Genomic DNA, 18271 nt, shown 5'->3' on the forward strand with positions numbered 1-18271 from the left:
AACAGCAGAACAAAATTGAATAATTATACAACAAATTGGATGTACAAATTCAGGTTAGGATTACAGAGAAGTGTCCACAAAATTTCAAGGTCATACCATAAAGAATTTGGCACCCAAGAGGAATAGCCTTCTTTTCTTTATTAATCCTAACCATTTCACTTTAGAAAAGTACTAAAGCTGATTGAGCTTAAGCCCAAGTAATTATGACTCAAACAATACACGGGAAGTGATGAATTTATAATATTATATGTAAGAGGGAAAAAATACTCATCAAGAAACAGGAAGCTGTGAAGAACTAGCCCGATCTGATTCAATCATGGATTTGATGTAGAATTCACCTGCTTTATATGAAGATCTAACCATAGGACCAGATGCAACGTATCGAAATCCCTGTCCATCCAAAGCACACAATTGATAATAATTATACAAGCGCATACACATTGAGAAAAATACTCATTGTCAACTTTATGCATGTTGTGAGAGAGATAATGATTGATATACATATGTCATGATCAACAGACAATCAACATGTGTTTGATACAATCAGATGGTATCATTACAAATCCAAGGTATGTTCCTAGATCAACATGGTGTTACATATCATAATTATTATTATTTTTTTAATAAATAAGAGGTGTTACATGTCATAATAGCTTCACAAGAATGTTAAAAGAGGAAAAAGAGACATCAAAGGATCGAAGGATGCAAGTCCTACAGTAAAACCAGTATAGACATTACTTATGTGTTAATGATGTTGTCAAATGACATTAAAACATATCCAACCTTTTATGACACAGTAAAGGCAGACAAGCCAACATGAAAGTGAAGTGCATCAAAATAATGAATCATTTTAACCATGGACAGGCAACACATCAACTGTCTTATTGTTGTCGTTCTGCTGTGATTTTGGAATCCTAACATTTATATGCTCTTCAGTGGTTGTTCTGATCGAGCAAGATGCAAGACATTTGATGGGATAGCTCGTCCCTATACATTGTTTTTACGTACTTACTTTCATGCTGTTGTCTGCCCAAAAAAGAATCAAAACAATAAGAAAGACTTTCAGCCCCAAAACATTGGGATCAACAATAAATTATCAACAGACTAATTGGGGTTGGCCACATGTTTTCTTCTGCACCATTCTAACATATCCATAATCATACTTTTTTTTTAACTCCTTAATTAACATGTCTTTTTTTATTAATTCTACTAGTGTGATTTTAGGCCTTCCTCTACCTCTTTTCATTCACTCAACTTATATCAAATCACTCTTCCAGAATGGTGCATTAACTTCTTTTCTTTGCACGTGAACAAATCATCTCAAGCAACACCACCCGTATTTTAAACAAATTTCTTCATTCCTCTCATGTCTTTCCTTATATTTCCACTTATACATTTTAACATTCTCATTCTAGTTACACTCGTTTTGTGAACTTGTTACTTCTTTATCGCCAACATTTAGTACCATATAGCACAGTTGATATTATTGCAACATTGTAAAACTTTCCCTTGCTCTTATCTTATGATTCGCATTCTATTCCATCTCTTCATCCTGATGAATTATTTATCCAAGACAGAGAAAGCACTCACTCTATGGTATCACTTTATCATCAAAATTTACAATCCCTCCATCTTTGTTTCTCCTTGTACTAAACTTCCACTTTGTGTACTTTGTTTTAAACCTAGTTAACCTAAAACCTTTTGATCTGAAGTATCTCTCCATCTTTCCAACTTGAAGTTAACACCATATCTACTTTCATCCACAAAAACTATATCACTTGCAAAAGGCATACACTAAGGGACTTTATCATGAATCAATCTAGTAAGTTCATTTAGTGCAAAACATGTGGACTTATAGTTGATCTTTGACGTAAACTTGTGAATTGAGATACCTCCATTTGTTCTCATATCAGTTACAATTTTGTCATACATATCCTTAATCACCATAACATGTTTTATAGTAACCTGTTTCTTTCATAAAATCCACCACATAACCTCTCTAGGTGCTCTTTCATACATCCTCTCTATATTTCTCCATTAGACATCCACGTAAGGAAATGACTTGCACGGTAGACCTCCCTAGCATAAACCAAATTGCTTATTTAATATTGTTGTTTCATGTCTAAAAATATGTTCAATCACCTGTCAAGAGCCTTATAGCTCAACTAACACCTACTAGTGTTTCCATTGAAGAAACATCCAAGGTTCCAAATCCCTCCACCACCATTGTAATTATTGAATTATCAACAAATATATAAATATATATATATATATATTTGATCACTGTCTCCCAAAGTTCCATTTAAGGATAGTAAAGGTGTTATTGGTGTGTGGGGAAGCTATGTCTGCAAAATCAATATTGATGCTTGAAATGAGGATGCTGAAATTGAAGTGTAGCATTTCAATGTCCAAAGTAGACCAAGCACAAACAATTGCACTAATTATTGTTTTCCTTTTTTCACTCTTTCTAACCCCTTAGTCCCCAGGTTCAGGCCAAAAAAAAACTCTGGAAGAAACTATGGCTGCATAAGACAATCGTGTCAATGTGATGATGGGAGTTCATTAAACTAAGTCAAAACAAAACATTTGGCCAAACAGTTGCTAATGTTGCACTTTGATGTGAACCAAAGTTAGCAAAATTATGTGGCAAGTTGACACAGAATCAACCAAGAAAAAAAAAATCTTAAAAGGGGTAGAGGAGGGTAGAAAACGACATGAGCAAGCTCATTGGCTCATTGCCAATGATAACAAAATGGAGATGCAGAATGGATAGTAATTCTGCAGCCAACCCAAACTTAGGATAGAGAAAGTGCAGCTTCTACCCAAACATTTGAGGCATATTGCCTGAACTAATATCTAATACAAGGCATATGAAATGAAGATGAAGTAAAGTGGTGTTCTTTTAAAATCAAAGTGTATTAAAACTCATTATGTTATTCACTTAGTAAAATCAGGTGAAGGCTTAAAAGCAATGCTCAAGGAAACTTGATTTTAGAAGTCCTTCATTTATAGTCAGCACCTAACAGGTAAATGAGCAGTTCCCTAATAATTAGTATCCAACTTCCATTTGTAGATATGATGCATAAATCAAGCTAAGGGTATTCCATTTGTACATGTACCATGAGTGGAGGCACAACAGATATTCTCGAGAAAACACATTGAATAAAGAACCTAAAACTACATCTTTTCCTTTCTTTCTCATCTTTTTTTTTTTTTTTTTAATAACAAATTTAGAGAATTATAATTGAATCTGAGCAGTTAGATTAATAACCAATTAGAGAGACTATTTAAGTAACACTCTGCTGCATTGTTATACTTGTACCATAAAGCATGAATAAGATTAAAAAAAATTAGGAAGAGAAAAAGATTGGTCACTACAGGCACTCACCTCCATAGGAGGAAGTATTAATCATATATATTACAAATAAATTGGCTTCCAAGTAAGAACAGTAAAGTAAAAGAGAACACACCATCACAATTAAGGGGTACTACAGTCAGGTAATTCTTAGTGAAGATTGAGAAAGTAGAAATTGAAAAGATATGAATAAAGTACTATTATTACCATCATGTTGAAGGAAGGGGACTGCAAGAAGGGGGATTGAAGAATGAGAGAGGGAGCAAATGCTGTAGCACTACCAATCATAGCCACTAGCATGCAAAGTGTGAAAATACAATAAACACACACACACACACACACAAATACCCTTTCCCCAAGACAGATTATCTGCCCAAACTACAATGAAGTTAATCAAACAAGCCATGCATGTAAGAATAGAATAAATCAATTTTCCATAATCAAAATATGAAATATTCAGGCATACCATTTCTGTGCCAAGAGTTTGATACTTCTCAAAAGCCTCAGGTGTAATGTATTCAGAAACTGGCATATGTCGTTTTGACGGTCTCATGTACTGACCAAATGTCATCACATCCACACCTGCTGCTCTCACCTTCTCCATTGTTCTGACAACTTGCTCGGGTGTTTCTCCACAGCCTAACATTATTGAAGTTTTGGTAAGTGTTCCAGCAGGTGCATAGTCCTTGGCCATCACTAGAACATCTAACGACTGCTTGAAATTAGCACGGTGATCACGTACAGAACTCTGAAGCTCTTCAACTGTTTCAATATTATGAGCAAAGACATCTAGTCCTGATTTAGCAACTTTCTCTACACAGCCAGGGTCTCCTTGAAAATCAGGAACTGCACAATCAAAATAATGCAAGTAACATTACAGAAAGAACAAAGATGTATCTAAAACAATTAAAGGCATAAATCAACCTAAAAGAGTCCTTGTAAAGTAATCCAACTTCCTATATATAAGCAGAATTAAATTATTTATACATTTGGATCCAAATCTAACCATGCATTCCAGTCTAGATAAACTTTATGGTAAGTTCCAAAACTAGTATTCAAATGTCTTTCTCTAACTCTGCCAGTAGTGTAAATGAGCTTTCCCTATAAGCAAATTCCAACATAAAATTATTCAGCTCAACTAGTAGAAGCTCCAGCACCACCAAAAGAGATTACACAGCCAGCCAATTAAAGGGATTGCATGGCTCATGAACCACATTTTGAAGATCAGGAGCTGCACACTCAAAATAGCGCAAGCAACATTACAGAAAGAAGTAAGATGCATATAGAAGACCAAGAGATGTTAACATAAAGAGTCATTGATAATGTAATCCAACATTTTTTTTATTTGTAGTTACACACAAACCCAACGGATCTGGAACTGACAACCTCACCATCACCTAGGAGTCAAGCTGTCTAGGTGCCAGTTGAGCTAGAGTTAATTGGCAATAATGTAATCCAACTTTCTATATATAAGCAAACCTTTATTGTGTATGCCAATGGTTCCAAGTTCAACCAAACAATCCACAGCCAATGTAGAATTTAGAATAAACTCTAAAACAAGAACCTAGGAGCCTTTCTTTGGATCTGCCTATAACATATGTACATAAGCTGACTATATACAGATTGTAACAAAAAGCATAATCATCCAATTAAGGGCCACAGGTTTTAAAACTATGAAAAGCTCAACTGCTTTGAGTAGCATTTCTCAAAAGCCACCTAAAGAGCACAAGCCACTCCACAAATTTGGTGAAATAAAGAATTTTTGATTTACAAAACAAGATGCAAGTAGCTTTTTCATTTTGAAAGCCAAAGCTTCCTTGGAAAAGCCCCAACAAACAGGGCCTAAAGTGTGACTAAATTAAATGCCAATTCCTGCAATACAGGAAAATGGACTTCAACAGCAATCACAGAAAAATGGGAAACACATTGTCGGCATGTGCAGAACTAGTTGTGGTGTTCACTAGCCTGCATTTACAGTTAAATTCCAAGTAACCTACTGCTTTTCTTAATAACAATTGGCGATACTTGCACAACTTTCAAATTCGGAAATCTATATACACATTCATCAATTCTCACACTTAAAATAAATAAAAAAAATCCAAGAGCTCATACCCAAGGCTTCTATCAGCATATTCGGCTTCAATGCCTTCAACTTCTGCACTGTCTCAGTAAAATGCCCACTCCCTTGGTCAGGCAAATCATCCCGGTCCACACTCGTAATCACCACATAATCCAAACCCCAAGACGCAATTGCCTCCGCCACATTCCCCGGTTCATTCGGGTCAGGCAGGGGAGGTGTCCGCGACGTCTTCACATTGCAAAACCTGAGAATTTAACAATTTCAGTTAAAGTTAATTCCAATATCAAACAAAGCAGGACATCCATCCCTCTTCACAAACTTGTAAAATCAATTCCACAGAAATGCCCAACACTATTATCAAAGAAAAGCAGGGGACAATTTAAAAAGTCACACTTTAGCCATATAAGGTCTAATTGTATTTGTTTAAGTTTAAAGTATTCATATTATCATGAGATTACTAATAATTCGAAGCTGGCATTGCAAATCAAACTCTTGAATCAAAGCATAAAGTGTAACTCACTCAACAAACATAATTTAATATAATCATAAAATTAAGAATTGTTACCGGCAGCCGCGGGTGCAGGTATCGCCGAGGATCATGATAGTGGCGGTGGCGGTGCCGGTTTCGCCGCCGGACCAGCATTCGCCGAGGTTAGGACACCTGGCCTCTTCGCAAACGGTGTGGAGCTTGAGCTCACGGAGCTTCTTCTTGATCTGGACGTACTTTTCGCCTCCCGGTACGGCCTCCTTCATCCATTTAGGCTTGGGCAGGGGTTTCTTCTTGGTGCCGACTTCGACGGAGTACACGAAGTCCGATAGCGTGGGAGATTCACGAGCCAGCCGAGCCCGAAGGCCATCTAGGGTTTTGGGGAATTCAGAGGGCGGCGCTGCTGTTGAAGTTGAGGTCGAGAAGGTTCTGGCGGTTATGGTGGTTAGGGCTCTCAATCTGGATTGCATCGTTGCTTTGCTTCGTTTCTGTTTCTCTCTCTCTCTCTCTCTCTCTCTCTCACTCACTCGCTGCTGTGTGAGAGAGAAGAGAAGAAGATGGAGATTGGGTTTGGGTGGTTGTTGAAATGTTGAATGTTGAATTTGGAGGGACTCGAGTCGAAAGTCTGGGATCAGATCCTCTCCGTTTACGAATTACGACCGGTGGAGTTGGCGGGTCCCTGAACGAAAGGTGGAAATGCAACTGGACTGGGCCGATCCTGGGCTTCGTAGATTGGGCTTCAATCTGCTCAAATAAAATCCAACTCTCTGCATTAGCCTCGGCTTCTTCTTTTTTAATGTACCAAACCGTATCAAACCACGGTTAAACCATGAAAACCGTGAACCAAAGTATTATCTGGAATAGTTCAGTGTAAAATACTGAATATGCAATGACCCATTATTAAATCAGGTAAACTAGCAGATTGTATGGGTTTAATCTTTTTAACCCATGGATAAAACCAAAAAAAATACTATATGTATTTACTAAACTAATTAAGATTGAAAAGATAATCTGATAAAGACTAAAGACTAAAGAGATAAAGTAAGAGTTGTGCCATGACATGAGAGTTGGAATTAAAGGAAGCAATCCAACGGCCTACTCTAACATCTCACAAATATGTAATCTCTAGGGTTTAATGATTAAGCTAAAAATTTATTTTGATTTTTTTTTTTTTTTTTATTGTGGTTGAGAAACTATTTTGAATTTCTATGAGATATGTTGTTTCAAGACTTTTTGAACAATATAACTTGGTTATTGGATGATATATGTGAATGATGTGTTTTTTTTTTTTTTTTATTGTGGTTGAGAAACTATTTTGAATTTCTATGAGATATGTTGTTTCAAGACTTTTTGAACAATATAACTTGGTTATTGGATGATATATGTGAATGATGTGTTTTTTTTTTTTTTTTTTCTCTAACTCTATGTCATATGATGTAATTTGTTATTGTTATAATTTATTAATTTACCGAAATGAAGTATTTTTATTTTTTTAATTGCATTTTATAATATATTATTTAATTAATTAATAAACCTACAATTCAACCAATAAACAACTAGATGAACCAATAAACCAATTCTTCAACAGGGTCAATCTCCGATACGGTTTTCATAACTATTTAAATCATCATACGTTTGTTTAAATTTTAAAAAAATATTTAAAACTAATGCATAAATGTACACATTTTAAAAAAGTAGAAGAAAAAATATCCACATTGAAATCAAGAAAATGTATGTGAAAAAATATAGAGCACTCAATCACTCGCATCAATGCTTTTATAATAGAAACATTATCACATTTTAGTTAGCTAAACTCAAAATTCACTCACATTAGGTTATGCAAAGTTGTGTAAAATAATGTATTATAAACTCAGTTTAAAACACTAGTATTATTGTTTACTAAAAAAAAAAAGTTGTGTAAAAATACATAGTTATTACAGTAACCGAATAAATTTATACTAGCATTATTCACATTTAGTTTTTTATTTTTCTTTACGTGTCCTAAGGATTAAAAAGAGAATGGATAGTAGTTATTGTGTGTGAAGAAAATAAAAAGTAATTTAAAAAAATCAAGAAAATGTGATATTTTAATAAAATATAATGAAAAATAGATAATCTAATATGCGATGTTTTGACAAGTATGCAAAATAGGAAAAAAATAATTCTTACTCTTAAATAAATAAATATTCACAAGAACTAATGCAAATTTGCACTGATGAATGAATCTTTCTATTGTAGTTGTAAACATGTTGCGTGGAGCCGGGTAAAATATACCTTTTTTTTTTTTTTAATTTTGTGCAAAAAAGCCCATCTTCGGTTTTCATGGGTGGGCCAGTTTGAATGAGGTCGAATCACGGACCGTTTTTATAAGGCCCAAAACTCGGGTTGAAAATTTTCACATCTTTTGGGCCTACCAAAATGTCCAAATTTTGTCGGGATTACATTTTGCTCTCCAATATTATTTCAAAACATTTCTAGCACAAAAACCAAAACCATTATTTCATGAATGGAAAAGGGGACCCTCCCATTCTGGTAGGACAAATGTGTAGATGAATGATGATTATGCCACACATGTATGAATAAGAAGACACACTTGATATGAAAACAACTTGGATGGTAAAAGTCACATTTTACCCATCCGTTATGTATTTGGTCCCTAACATTTACGTTGTGTCAATTTGGTTCTTGACCACTCAAATGCATCAATTTGGTCCTTAATCTTTTGGTATTATGTCAAAATGATCCAGCCCTTAATAATAAGAGTGACCATTTTCCATCCACCAGAGACCAAATTGACACAATACCAAAAGGTTAGGGACTAAATAGACAATTTACCCTTCCATTTATTTTATATTTAGGGTCCAAAGTTCGAACCCAAATCTCTTATTCGATAACAAGGGATTTTACCGATTAAGCTAATAACTGAAACCCATTATTGTAATGAGATTACTATAGAATTCTACTGGGCTCTTTTACTTTTAATCATAACAAGAATTCTAATTATTTGATATTGATTTTTTTTTTTTTTGAAAAAAAAAAAAAGTGCGCTGAATAATGTTCAAATTAGATATTGGCATTGCAAATCAAACTCTTGAATCAAAGCATAAAGTGTAACTCACTGACAAACTAACTTAATATAATCATAAAATTAAGAATTGTTACCGGCAGCCGCGGGTGCAGGTATCGCCGAGGATCATGATAGTGGCGGTGGCGGTGCCGGTTTCGCCGCCGGACCAGCATTCGCCGAGGTTAGGACACCTGGCCTCTTCGCAAACGGTGTGGAGCTTGAGCTCACGGAGCTTCTTCTTGATCTGGACGTACTTTTCGCCTCCCGGTACGGCCTCCTTCATCCATTTAGGCTTGGGCAGGGGTTTCTTCTTGGTGCCGACTTCGACGGAGTACACGAAGTCCGATAGCGTGGGAGATTCACGAGCCAGCCGAGCCCGAAGGCCATCTAGGGTTTTGGGGAATTCAGAGGGCGGCGCTGCTGTTGAAGTTGAGGTCGAGAAGGTTCTGGCGGTTATGGTGGTTAGGGCTCTCAACTATGCCGTTGCTTTGCATTCGTTTCTGCTGTGTTGTGTGTTGTTTTTCTCTCTCCTTTTCTCACTCGCTGCTGTTGAGAGAGAGGGAGATATGGAGATTGGGTTTGGTGTTTTGATAGTGTGGTTGTTGAACGTTGATTGTTGTCTCTCCATTTTCTTTTTCTTTTTCAACCTTTTTTTTACATGTTGGGAGGTTTTTTTTTTTTTTTTTTTTCCTAGTTTTAAATTATTTAATTTATGTACCAATTTTTTAAATTTAATTGATGGATTGTTAGGGCAACTATCAAAAGCGGACATGCTATAAGTTGAAACTCCCGCTTCAAAAAAAAAATAGCAATTGTAGTTTTGCTTGATTTACTTAAAAATAATAATAATAATAATAAGGTTTAGCTCAAAACCATATTTGGAACTATTTTCTTCTAATTTGTTATGCAGATGATCAATTATGTGTAATTTTAAAGACAAAATTAGACTATAATTTTTTTTAAGAAGAAAATTAGACTATAATTTTTTTTTAAGAAGAAAATTAGACTATAAACTTGATTGTAATCAATGACTATAACTCCCACTAAAAAAATTAACATAGTTATATATTTTGAAAATCTAAATGTTAAATTGTATGTATTTTATAATAAAATTATTTTTTATGTATCATTTTAAACTATAAAAACTTAAAATTTAAACATTTGATTGATGATATAACTATTAATTTTTTATCGTTTTAAAAATTTGTAATTACAAAAAATATAAAAAGAAAATGTAATTATGAAGAATTTTAATCCTATTCCTTTTTTTTTTTTTTTGAGAGAGAGAAACAGCATTCATTCATTTATAAAAGGTAAGCATCTTGATACAATTGTTCAATGACTGGAGGAGGGAAATCCTCTATCCAATACAAATCTTCAATACTAATTCTGGCATGTTGCGCTAACACATGAGCCACCTTATTACCACTACGCCTTGTGTGAGAAATAGATACCCACTCTAGACCATTAATAAGATGTTTAATATCTTCCATGACATTCTCAGCGAAGATATGTTTATTTTTTATTAAATACCTAATGATTGGAGTTTTTCATGCCCTGTCCACCTACCACTTCGATAACCCAAGCTGCCACTTTGGCTAGATTATTAAACTAATCTCTAGACGAGGTGACATGTCATAATTTTCCTCGTCAAGTAAGATAAAAATAAATTATAGGATTAATCAATAGCGGAGCTATAAATATTTTCCAAGGGGCCAAGTTAAAGAGTAAATACAATAAAGTTCTTAAGTAAAACAAATTATTTCATAAATAATTTTAACTCGACAAAATTGTGATCTATATTTTTTTTATTAAAATCATTTATAATTGATTCAAAGCTAAATTTTTAGCAATATATATATAGTTAAAAAAATTACTCAAAATCTTATTTTCCATCTTGTAAACTAGGATGATCCCATATCAATCGTCAATACACTACACTAATATGAATAATCAAGCATAAACTACTATGTATAGTGAGATAAACAAACAATTAAGTTATATATATAAAATAAAATAATTCAATTAAAAAATTAAGCAAAAAATTTCAAAACCAAATATAAATACATTAATACAATACATGACACTATTATATATATTTATATATATTATATAATATTCACTTTCAATAACACATTCACTCATGATTTTTTTTTTTTTTTATATATTATTGAGATTGTCAAACCCACGAATGAAACTCAAAAGTACAACATACAGAGTTGTATAGCACAGTACAAAAGTAGTAAACCGACTACACCAGTTTAGTCTTTAGTAGTATATTAATTGGTGTTCACAAGTTAAACATCGAGTAAGAGAGAGAGATACCAGTGGTACTGTGACAGAGCTTGGAGTCGATGGACGACCATAGATTCACGGCGAGGTGATTGGTGGCGTGATGGGTTAGGTGCAACACACACACAGTAATTTAGATTTGTTTTGGGTTTTTTTTTATAAAAAAATTGATCTTTGGTGATTTGGAATGTATTAAAAAGGAGAATTTTGGTTTTTTTTTTTTTTTTTTGTACTTGGAAGGCCATGATGGGCTACAAAATGGGCTATCCTGATGGTAATTTGCTTGGGGGTCTATTTTGTATCAATTCAATTTTTTGAGGGTTTTTTACGCTAATTAATATTTTTGAGATTTTTAGGACTACTTGAAAATTTGGAGAGACTACTTATGAATGCTTAAGGTCCAAATTTTAAATTTTAAGGGATCAAATTCTGAAATTTGAGAGGGGGCAATCAATTATATTTTGTAAAATTCTAATTGTAGCACCCATACTAATGGGAAATTGGAAAAGCTAGGAGGGCCATGGGTTTAATTATATTGTACTTAAAAAAATAAAACTTTAAAAATTATGCGGAAGAAAAAAAAAATTGATCCTAATAAATGTCACCTCTATGGCATAAAAAGAGTAGCAATTTCATGAAAATTCATAAGACACCCTGTCATTCTTCTATTGTTATATATGTTGCTAAAACGTAAGTTCCAGTTAACTTAATTAGTAAAAATTTTTATGATTGAATAAGAGATCTTGAGTTCAATTCCTGCCTATACCAAAAACTAATTGATGTCTTAGTCTGATAATAAAGAACTATTATTAAGAGCGGACGTGATAAGTTGAAAGTTGAAATTCTCTCAAAATATATATATATATATATATATATATATATATATATGTGTGTGTGTTGCTAATGAGATAGAATGTCGTTATGGAAGCTAGTATGTTTAAGTGTGCTGTCCTTGTCTGTGTTATCTTGCAAAATACTTTAAGCATGTTTGTAGTAGCTTAATTGTCTTTAAAGCATCAAAATTCAAACAACCACCTTTTTTTTAAAAAAAATTTTAGAGCAAATTAGAAACAACCACTTAAGCACTTGTGACAGTATGACTTGCTGCATTAATTATTATCCACAGAAATTATTGGAAGTTTGAATTTTTTTTTTATTTATTATTAAATTGTTTGGGGTGAGTGTATTTATTACTAAACTTAAAAAAAAAAAAAAAAATTGTGTCATTCAGTTAAACTACAAAACACTGGCACACGGTGATCCAGGCTACTCCCAGACCCAGTTTGGTTTCTCAAAATAAAAAAAATAAAAAAAAAACACTGTGATAAATNTCATCTCATGTCTAGTCCTTCCATCAAGGCAACTAAAAACAAACATATGTGCCAATTATGATACACCATTTGGATTTGATTAGGCAATTATACAACCATACAATAACCTTATGGACATCAATGATGATTAAATTAAGGATTAATACCCATAGAATACACAAATATTTGCTTGGCACTTTCTCTCTTTCACACGTGTTCTTGGAAAAATAGAAGAATTGAAATTCTACATGGTCATTAAGACCAGGCAGCCTGGACTACATTTTCTGGGCACTTTCACACATTTATTAAACAAAAGCCACCACAATTTCCTCACGTTTCCACTTTCTGGGACCCCTTTTGGAAGACACAAAATCAACAAGTCAATTTTAATTATTAATAAGGATCTATTTTGATCCCTACTTACCAATTAGTTGGAATGGCAATTCATTTCTCCTCGTCTAGAAAATAATATTACTAATGGTAATAAAGAGAAGACAAAAAGGTATGCTTCCAGCATAAAGAATACTTTCTTCGTTCTTTTTTGACAAACAGCTATAAAGAATACTTGACTCTACATAGTAATTTGTTTCAAGTTTGCAAACCGGGAAAAAAAAAAAAAAAAAAAAAAAAAAAAAAAAAAAAAAAAAAAAAAAAAAAAAAAAAAAAAAAAAAAACCATTTTGAGTTCATATTTTTGCCAGTTCCTTCTGGTGGTTCTAGAAACACCTGTGCTCCTTGGAATACAATATTGCCCTTACCCTTGTTTTTGTTTTTTTTATTGATTTTTTTTTTTAGGAACTAATAAAAAAGATTTTATAAATGAACTAAATCAGCTTGGACTATAGCATCCAACTCAAACAGTAGATTTTCTACTCATATATTAAGATTTGCAGATAAAAACTATTCTTCTAGCAATAAAATGAGCAAGTTGATTGCCCTTTCTTTTTACATGTCTAAAGCTATACTTACGAAAAACCTCTGACAGTATCCAAATAACATGATCACTGTTCTATTGATACATACACCCATTGTTCTATTGTTGTTTTAATCTATTTATTAAATGCAGGCAAGAAATGTGAGACGCCCCATTTGAAAGCCCAAGTTCACTGGGGTCCTATTCAAACATTTAAATGCATTTTTTGTTAGTTTTTGTTATGCTGATAGTAATGTGATTTAGAAAATATGACAGAGACTAATCGAGAGTAGGTAACCGTGATTTTGTTTGAAAAATACAGATAGAAGCAAAACCCTACCAACCAAATTTAAGTCAATGGAAACACAGTGGTCCCGGGACATTTGATTCAAAACTCAAAAGAACACATGGTTGAAGATGGTGAGCATATAAACATTGATCTCCTCAGCAAACTGACAATTTTGTGTTGGACAGCGCTGGAGGTTGACACAGTCTGATTATACAATGACATGTGACCAATTTATATGACCGTGGGAACACACAGCCTTCATTTCTCGTGGTCTTAACTACTAGTCTATATTTTACATCAATTAATTTGATTTAAACCCATTTTAGATTCTCTCTCAAAACATGGTGTCTCTTTAATGTTTAAGATAACCTATAAAAAATCAAGGCGTAATGCACCTTTCACTACTCAACTTTATAGGGTCAATTTCATTTTGGTCCTCACAAAATTATTTTTGTCAATTTAGTTTCTAACCGATGTCATTTTGGTCCTCACAAAACTAGTTAATTTGACACAATTAATTCATTAAGTTAAAAAACTAGGAATTGAGACAATTTTTTTTTTTTTAGAACTAAATTGTCCTTAAAAATTGAGGGCCTAAAAAAGATTTTTGCCATCAACTACTAAAGTTTTTTTATTTTTTATTTTTTAAAATTATTAAAGGAAGAATCAAGTCTTCTCAAAAAAAAAAAAAAAAAAACTCCTATAATGCATATAACGCCAATCTCCTCCTTGTATATAAAAAGATAAATATTTTTTAAAGTTTATTATAAAGCTTAGTCAACTGATGGAACTTGATATAGAGAACAATGGTGACCGGTTTTACAGAAATAATAGTATCCTAAACTTTGTGATCCTTGATAACAGAATTAGCAAACCCCTGATGGGCAATGAAAGAAGAAATTCTTTTGCTGGATCTGTTGCTTCAAAAAATCTGACAAAAAGAGATCAAGATCTTAATAATTTCTCCAAACTATCTATTCTTGTAATCTTTGTTCTTTTCTGGTTAGAAAAATTTATTTCTACCACTATTTTTTGTAAGTGTTTATTTTGATAATAATATTCAGCATTCAGTATTACGTGTTATATATATATATATATATAATCATTGTTTGTTTCTCAAAAAAACTTTATCATAGTTTTTTTATTTTTTTGAGAAACAAAACCTTATCATAGTTAAACGATAGTGATTCTAAATTTTGGGTGAATTTGGTAGCTTTGGCAACCTAAAAACAATAGTATGTTAGCAAAAAAATAAAGTAAATTAAGAGCAAAATAGATATTTAAACATGTTTGTTGTTCTCAAAAAAAAAAAAAAAACATGTTTGTTATGTTTATCACAAAAGTCAAAAGGGGACTATTATTTATATCATTCTTTAAGGATCACTAATATTTCCTTGTATCTAACCAAGTTGTGGTGTAAAATAAATAAAGAAATGTAAATTTTTAAGCTAAATAAAGAAAATAAAATGTCTTCCATTGGATTTAGTTGGGATTGTAACCCAATACATGGACATAGAGTATGATAGAGAGAATTTATGACAAGTTAGATCAGTTCGACCTCAAACGAAGTGGTTATTATGGTAGTTCAAACTTAAAAGTTTCAAACCGATGAGATGGCACATCTACCAACACATCCAAAGCCCGCAAAATTCATCAAAGACAAAACTTCACATAAATGTGAACATTGTGAAAGAACCTTCTCCCTTTATCACCGTTGGATTCCTTATCACCAGCCCCTAACAATTAAAGGATAATTCCTAAGTTAGAGTATTTGCACCAATCAACGCAAAATAATAATAAAAAGACATTAATTTTACACATTTAATTTCAAAAATCACTAATATTAAGCAAGTTAAAAATGTGTAAATTTGTAAAATTGCTATAATAATTGTGTAAATTTACACTGATACTATTCACTTTGCATATATTTTTTTATTCTTTTTTTACGTGTCCCGAAACTGAAGGAAAAAAGTGAATGATGATTATTATATGTGAAGAAATAGATATAATTAAAAAAATAAAATAAAAAATTGATATTTTAATGAATGTAGTATAAAATAGATAATTTGATGTGTGGGTGTTTTGAAAAGTGAGTATATAAAATAGAAAAAATATGTTCTTATGCTAAAATAGACAATCTGATGTGGGTATTTTGAAAAATGAGTATGTAAAATAGGAAAAAAAAAAGTTCTTATACTAAAATATACATAATATTTTGCATGAGTTGATGTAAATACTTTTAAGTGGGACGATTGTATGAGATTGAATCCTCCAAAATCTCAACTTAATTCTATCTCTAACAACAATACAAATAGCAACCATTGCAAGTTTTTAGATATGCAAATAAATTTCTCAATTTTGGCATACTCACTTTCACCATCTAATCATTTTACTGGCTTAAGCATCAAAGGGCTTCCTCACTAGCACATCCGGGGTGGCAAGACCCTGTTGTTCTTTTCAGTGTTTGTAGACCAAGTCCAACCTTTGATCAAACTAAAATTATCAAAGTGAACTATAATGTGTTAATATTTTATATGGGAGAATTAAAGTAAATAGTATGAACGAATGTAATCTAAAGTTTGGAATTGCGTTTTTAAAATTTATTATTGGTTTTTTAAATAACCTAATTTGTAAAGGCTAAAACTAATTTTTACTTCTGTTTGGATATATGGACCACGGTTTTCCAAATCATAATACATAGCTTTGTTCCGAGCAGACATATAGGTCCGTTTGTTTTCATTGTTAATGTACAATTGTACTTTTGTACAATGTTTTAACATTAATTAAAATAAAATATAATGAAGAGAATTGAATCAAAGTATCAAACGTTAAAGTTTTAAAAGTTTGTCACAACCTCAATATATGTCTATTATTGTTTTTATTTTTATTTTTATTATGTGAATGTCTATTGTGAGGACCTGATTTGGGCAGTGAATCCACTACGTGAAAGAATTTAAACCCAAGAAACCCAAAACAATAAATTTATAGAGAATTGGTTAAAAAACTGGGCTATAGTTTATCAAACAAACATTGGAATAGATTCAAGTAGAAGAATGAAAAGAAGTATGATTATATTGAAGAAAAAAATAGTCCTCAACAAGATCCGAGGTGAACTGTTCTTGTTTATTATCCTCAAATTTGGTTACAAGTTTGATTCCTGAATGCTATAGTGTTTTTCCTTCTGATTTTCGATCCCCCTTCTATGAAGGACCTCTCTCCTTATATATCTCCTTCTAAAGCATCTTGATCGATCACCTGCATTACCACTTGAGTGCTTGTCCCATCAGACACTCTCGCTGATTGTGTAGGCATTGAGGAAGCTAACTTTGTATTGTTCAGGAGTCTTCTCCGCATTAATGCAGCCAGAAAAGTAGCTGCAGAACATTAAATGCGGTGGTGACAGTTTTCTTCTTAAGATTTCTGAAGCCTTCTCTCGATTTGACGTCTCCACAATGTCTATTTATACCGACAGAATTTTCTAGGAAATTCTCTTCCGAAGAGACATTTATCATCGGCTTATCTCGCTGAGCTTTTATGGTCAAAATCAACTCTTTTATTAGTTAACACGGTCTCTAACGATGAAGATTCTTTCTCTTTGGGCTAGTTCTAATCTTCGGCTTGGGCCATACGCCCAATGTACAAATGTATAATGGACTTTCAAGCCTAATATTCCTGCATCTATCATTGTTAAAAACATTGATAGGCAAGACTTACTATTTCATCACGAGAACCTTTATTTTTACTTTGAACTCCACCCAAATTGGATAACCAATAAATTGAATTCTTATATAAACTGACGTGACAATCTCATAGCTCCCATGCATTGTGTTTTTTGAGTGGAAAGAATCCTAAACAACATTGGTTAATCAGAGCCACTAAAAACAAAGTAATTTTTAAGTTTTTATTACACAGATTTTTTTATAGTAATAGCTTTCTACTTTTCACTTTATTATTTATTATTTATACTTTAATGGCCGGCTCCTCCAAAAAGCAAAAGTGTATTGTATAATAAATCTTTATGCAACAAAAGCTTCAATTACACACGTGTCACTTCGTGATTGGGCCTTGGTTTTTCTTCTAGGACAATCAACTAAACTTGGCTTCTGCGTAACAGCCAACACAAAGGAACATGAGCATCAAGATTCGAACTACAACGGCGGTGGACCGGTGGGACCCCCACCACGTCTCTTACACAACATTTCGTGAAAGACAAAACCAGTCTGCGTTTTGGTTGGGTCACACCATAGAGAATGAAAGAGTATAATAACTAAAACTATATATTTAGGCTACACATTTTGGGTATATATCCAAAGTTTTTTTTCTTTTTATGAGAGTGACATAACCGCTATATTTAATGGCTAAACTCAGCTAAGAAGTTGCTGTCTATGTTTTTCTTTCATCCCCACAAATACCCTCTAGAAAAAATCTGTTTTAACTTCAATTTATTCCGTCCATTTTTTTTTTTTTATAAAAAAAAAA

At 32.7% G+C, this 18271-nt stretch overlaps 1 protein-coding gene across 1 annotated transcript; it reads right to left on the reverse strand.

The window, feature by feature from the left end:
* LOC112014944 (lipoyl synthase, mitochondrial) lies at window positions 1–6602 on the reverse strand. Its single transcript, XM_024047326.2, has 4 exons — window positions 6001–6602; window positions 5468–5679; window positions 3822–4201; window positions 1–390 (listed from the first exon to the last, which is right to left on the reverse strand). The coding sequence occupies exons 1-4, from the start codon at window positions 6390–6392 to the stop codon at window positions 271–273; spliced, it is 1104 nt and encodes a 367-aa protein (XP_023903094.2). The 5' UTR covers window positions 6393–6602; the 3' UTR covers window positions 1–270.
* Window positions 6603–18271: the final 11669 nt, after the last annotated feature.

This window comes from Quercus suber, unplaced genomic scaffold (assembly GCF_002906115.3).
Source record: "Quercus suber isolate HL8 unplaced genomic scaffold, Cork oak 2.0 scaffold_56, whole genome shotgun sequence".
Classification (NCBI taxonomy): domain Eukaryota; kingdom Viridiplantae; phylum Streptophyta; class Magnoliopsida; order Fagales; family Fagaceae; genus Quercus; species Quercus suber.

What these genes read in the sequence shown, in the direction of transcription:
- LOC112014944 (XM_024047326.2), bottom strand. Translation starts at nt 6,392, where the DNA reads ATGCAATCCAGATTGAGAGCCCTAACCACCATAACCGCCAGAACCTTC. An exon ending in TATGCTGATAGAAGCCTTGG is followed by an intron (nt 4,202 to 5,467) that starts GTATGAGCTCTT and finishes TTGATTGTGCAG; the next exon opens with TTCCTGATTTTCAAGGAGAC. An exon ending in AAACTCTTGGCACAGAAATG is followed by an intron (nt 391 to 3,821) that starts GTATGCCTGAAT and finishes TTGGATGGACAG; the next exon opens with GGATTTCGATACGTTGCATC.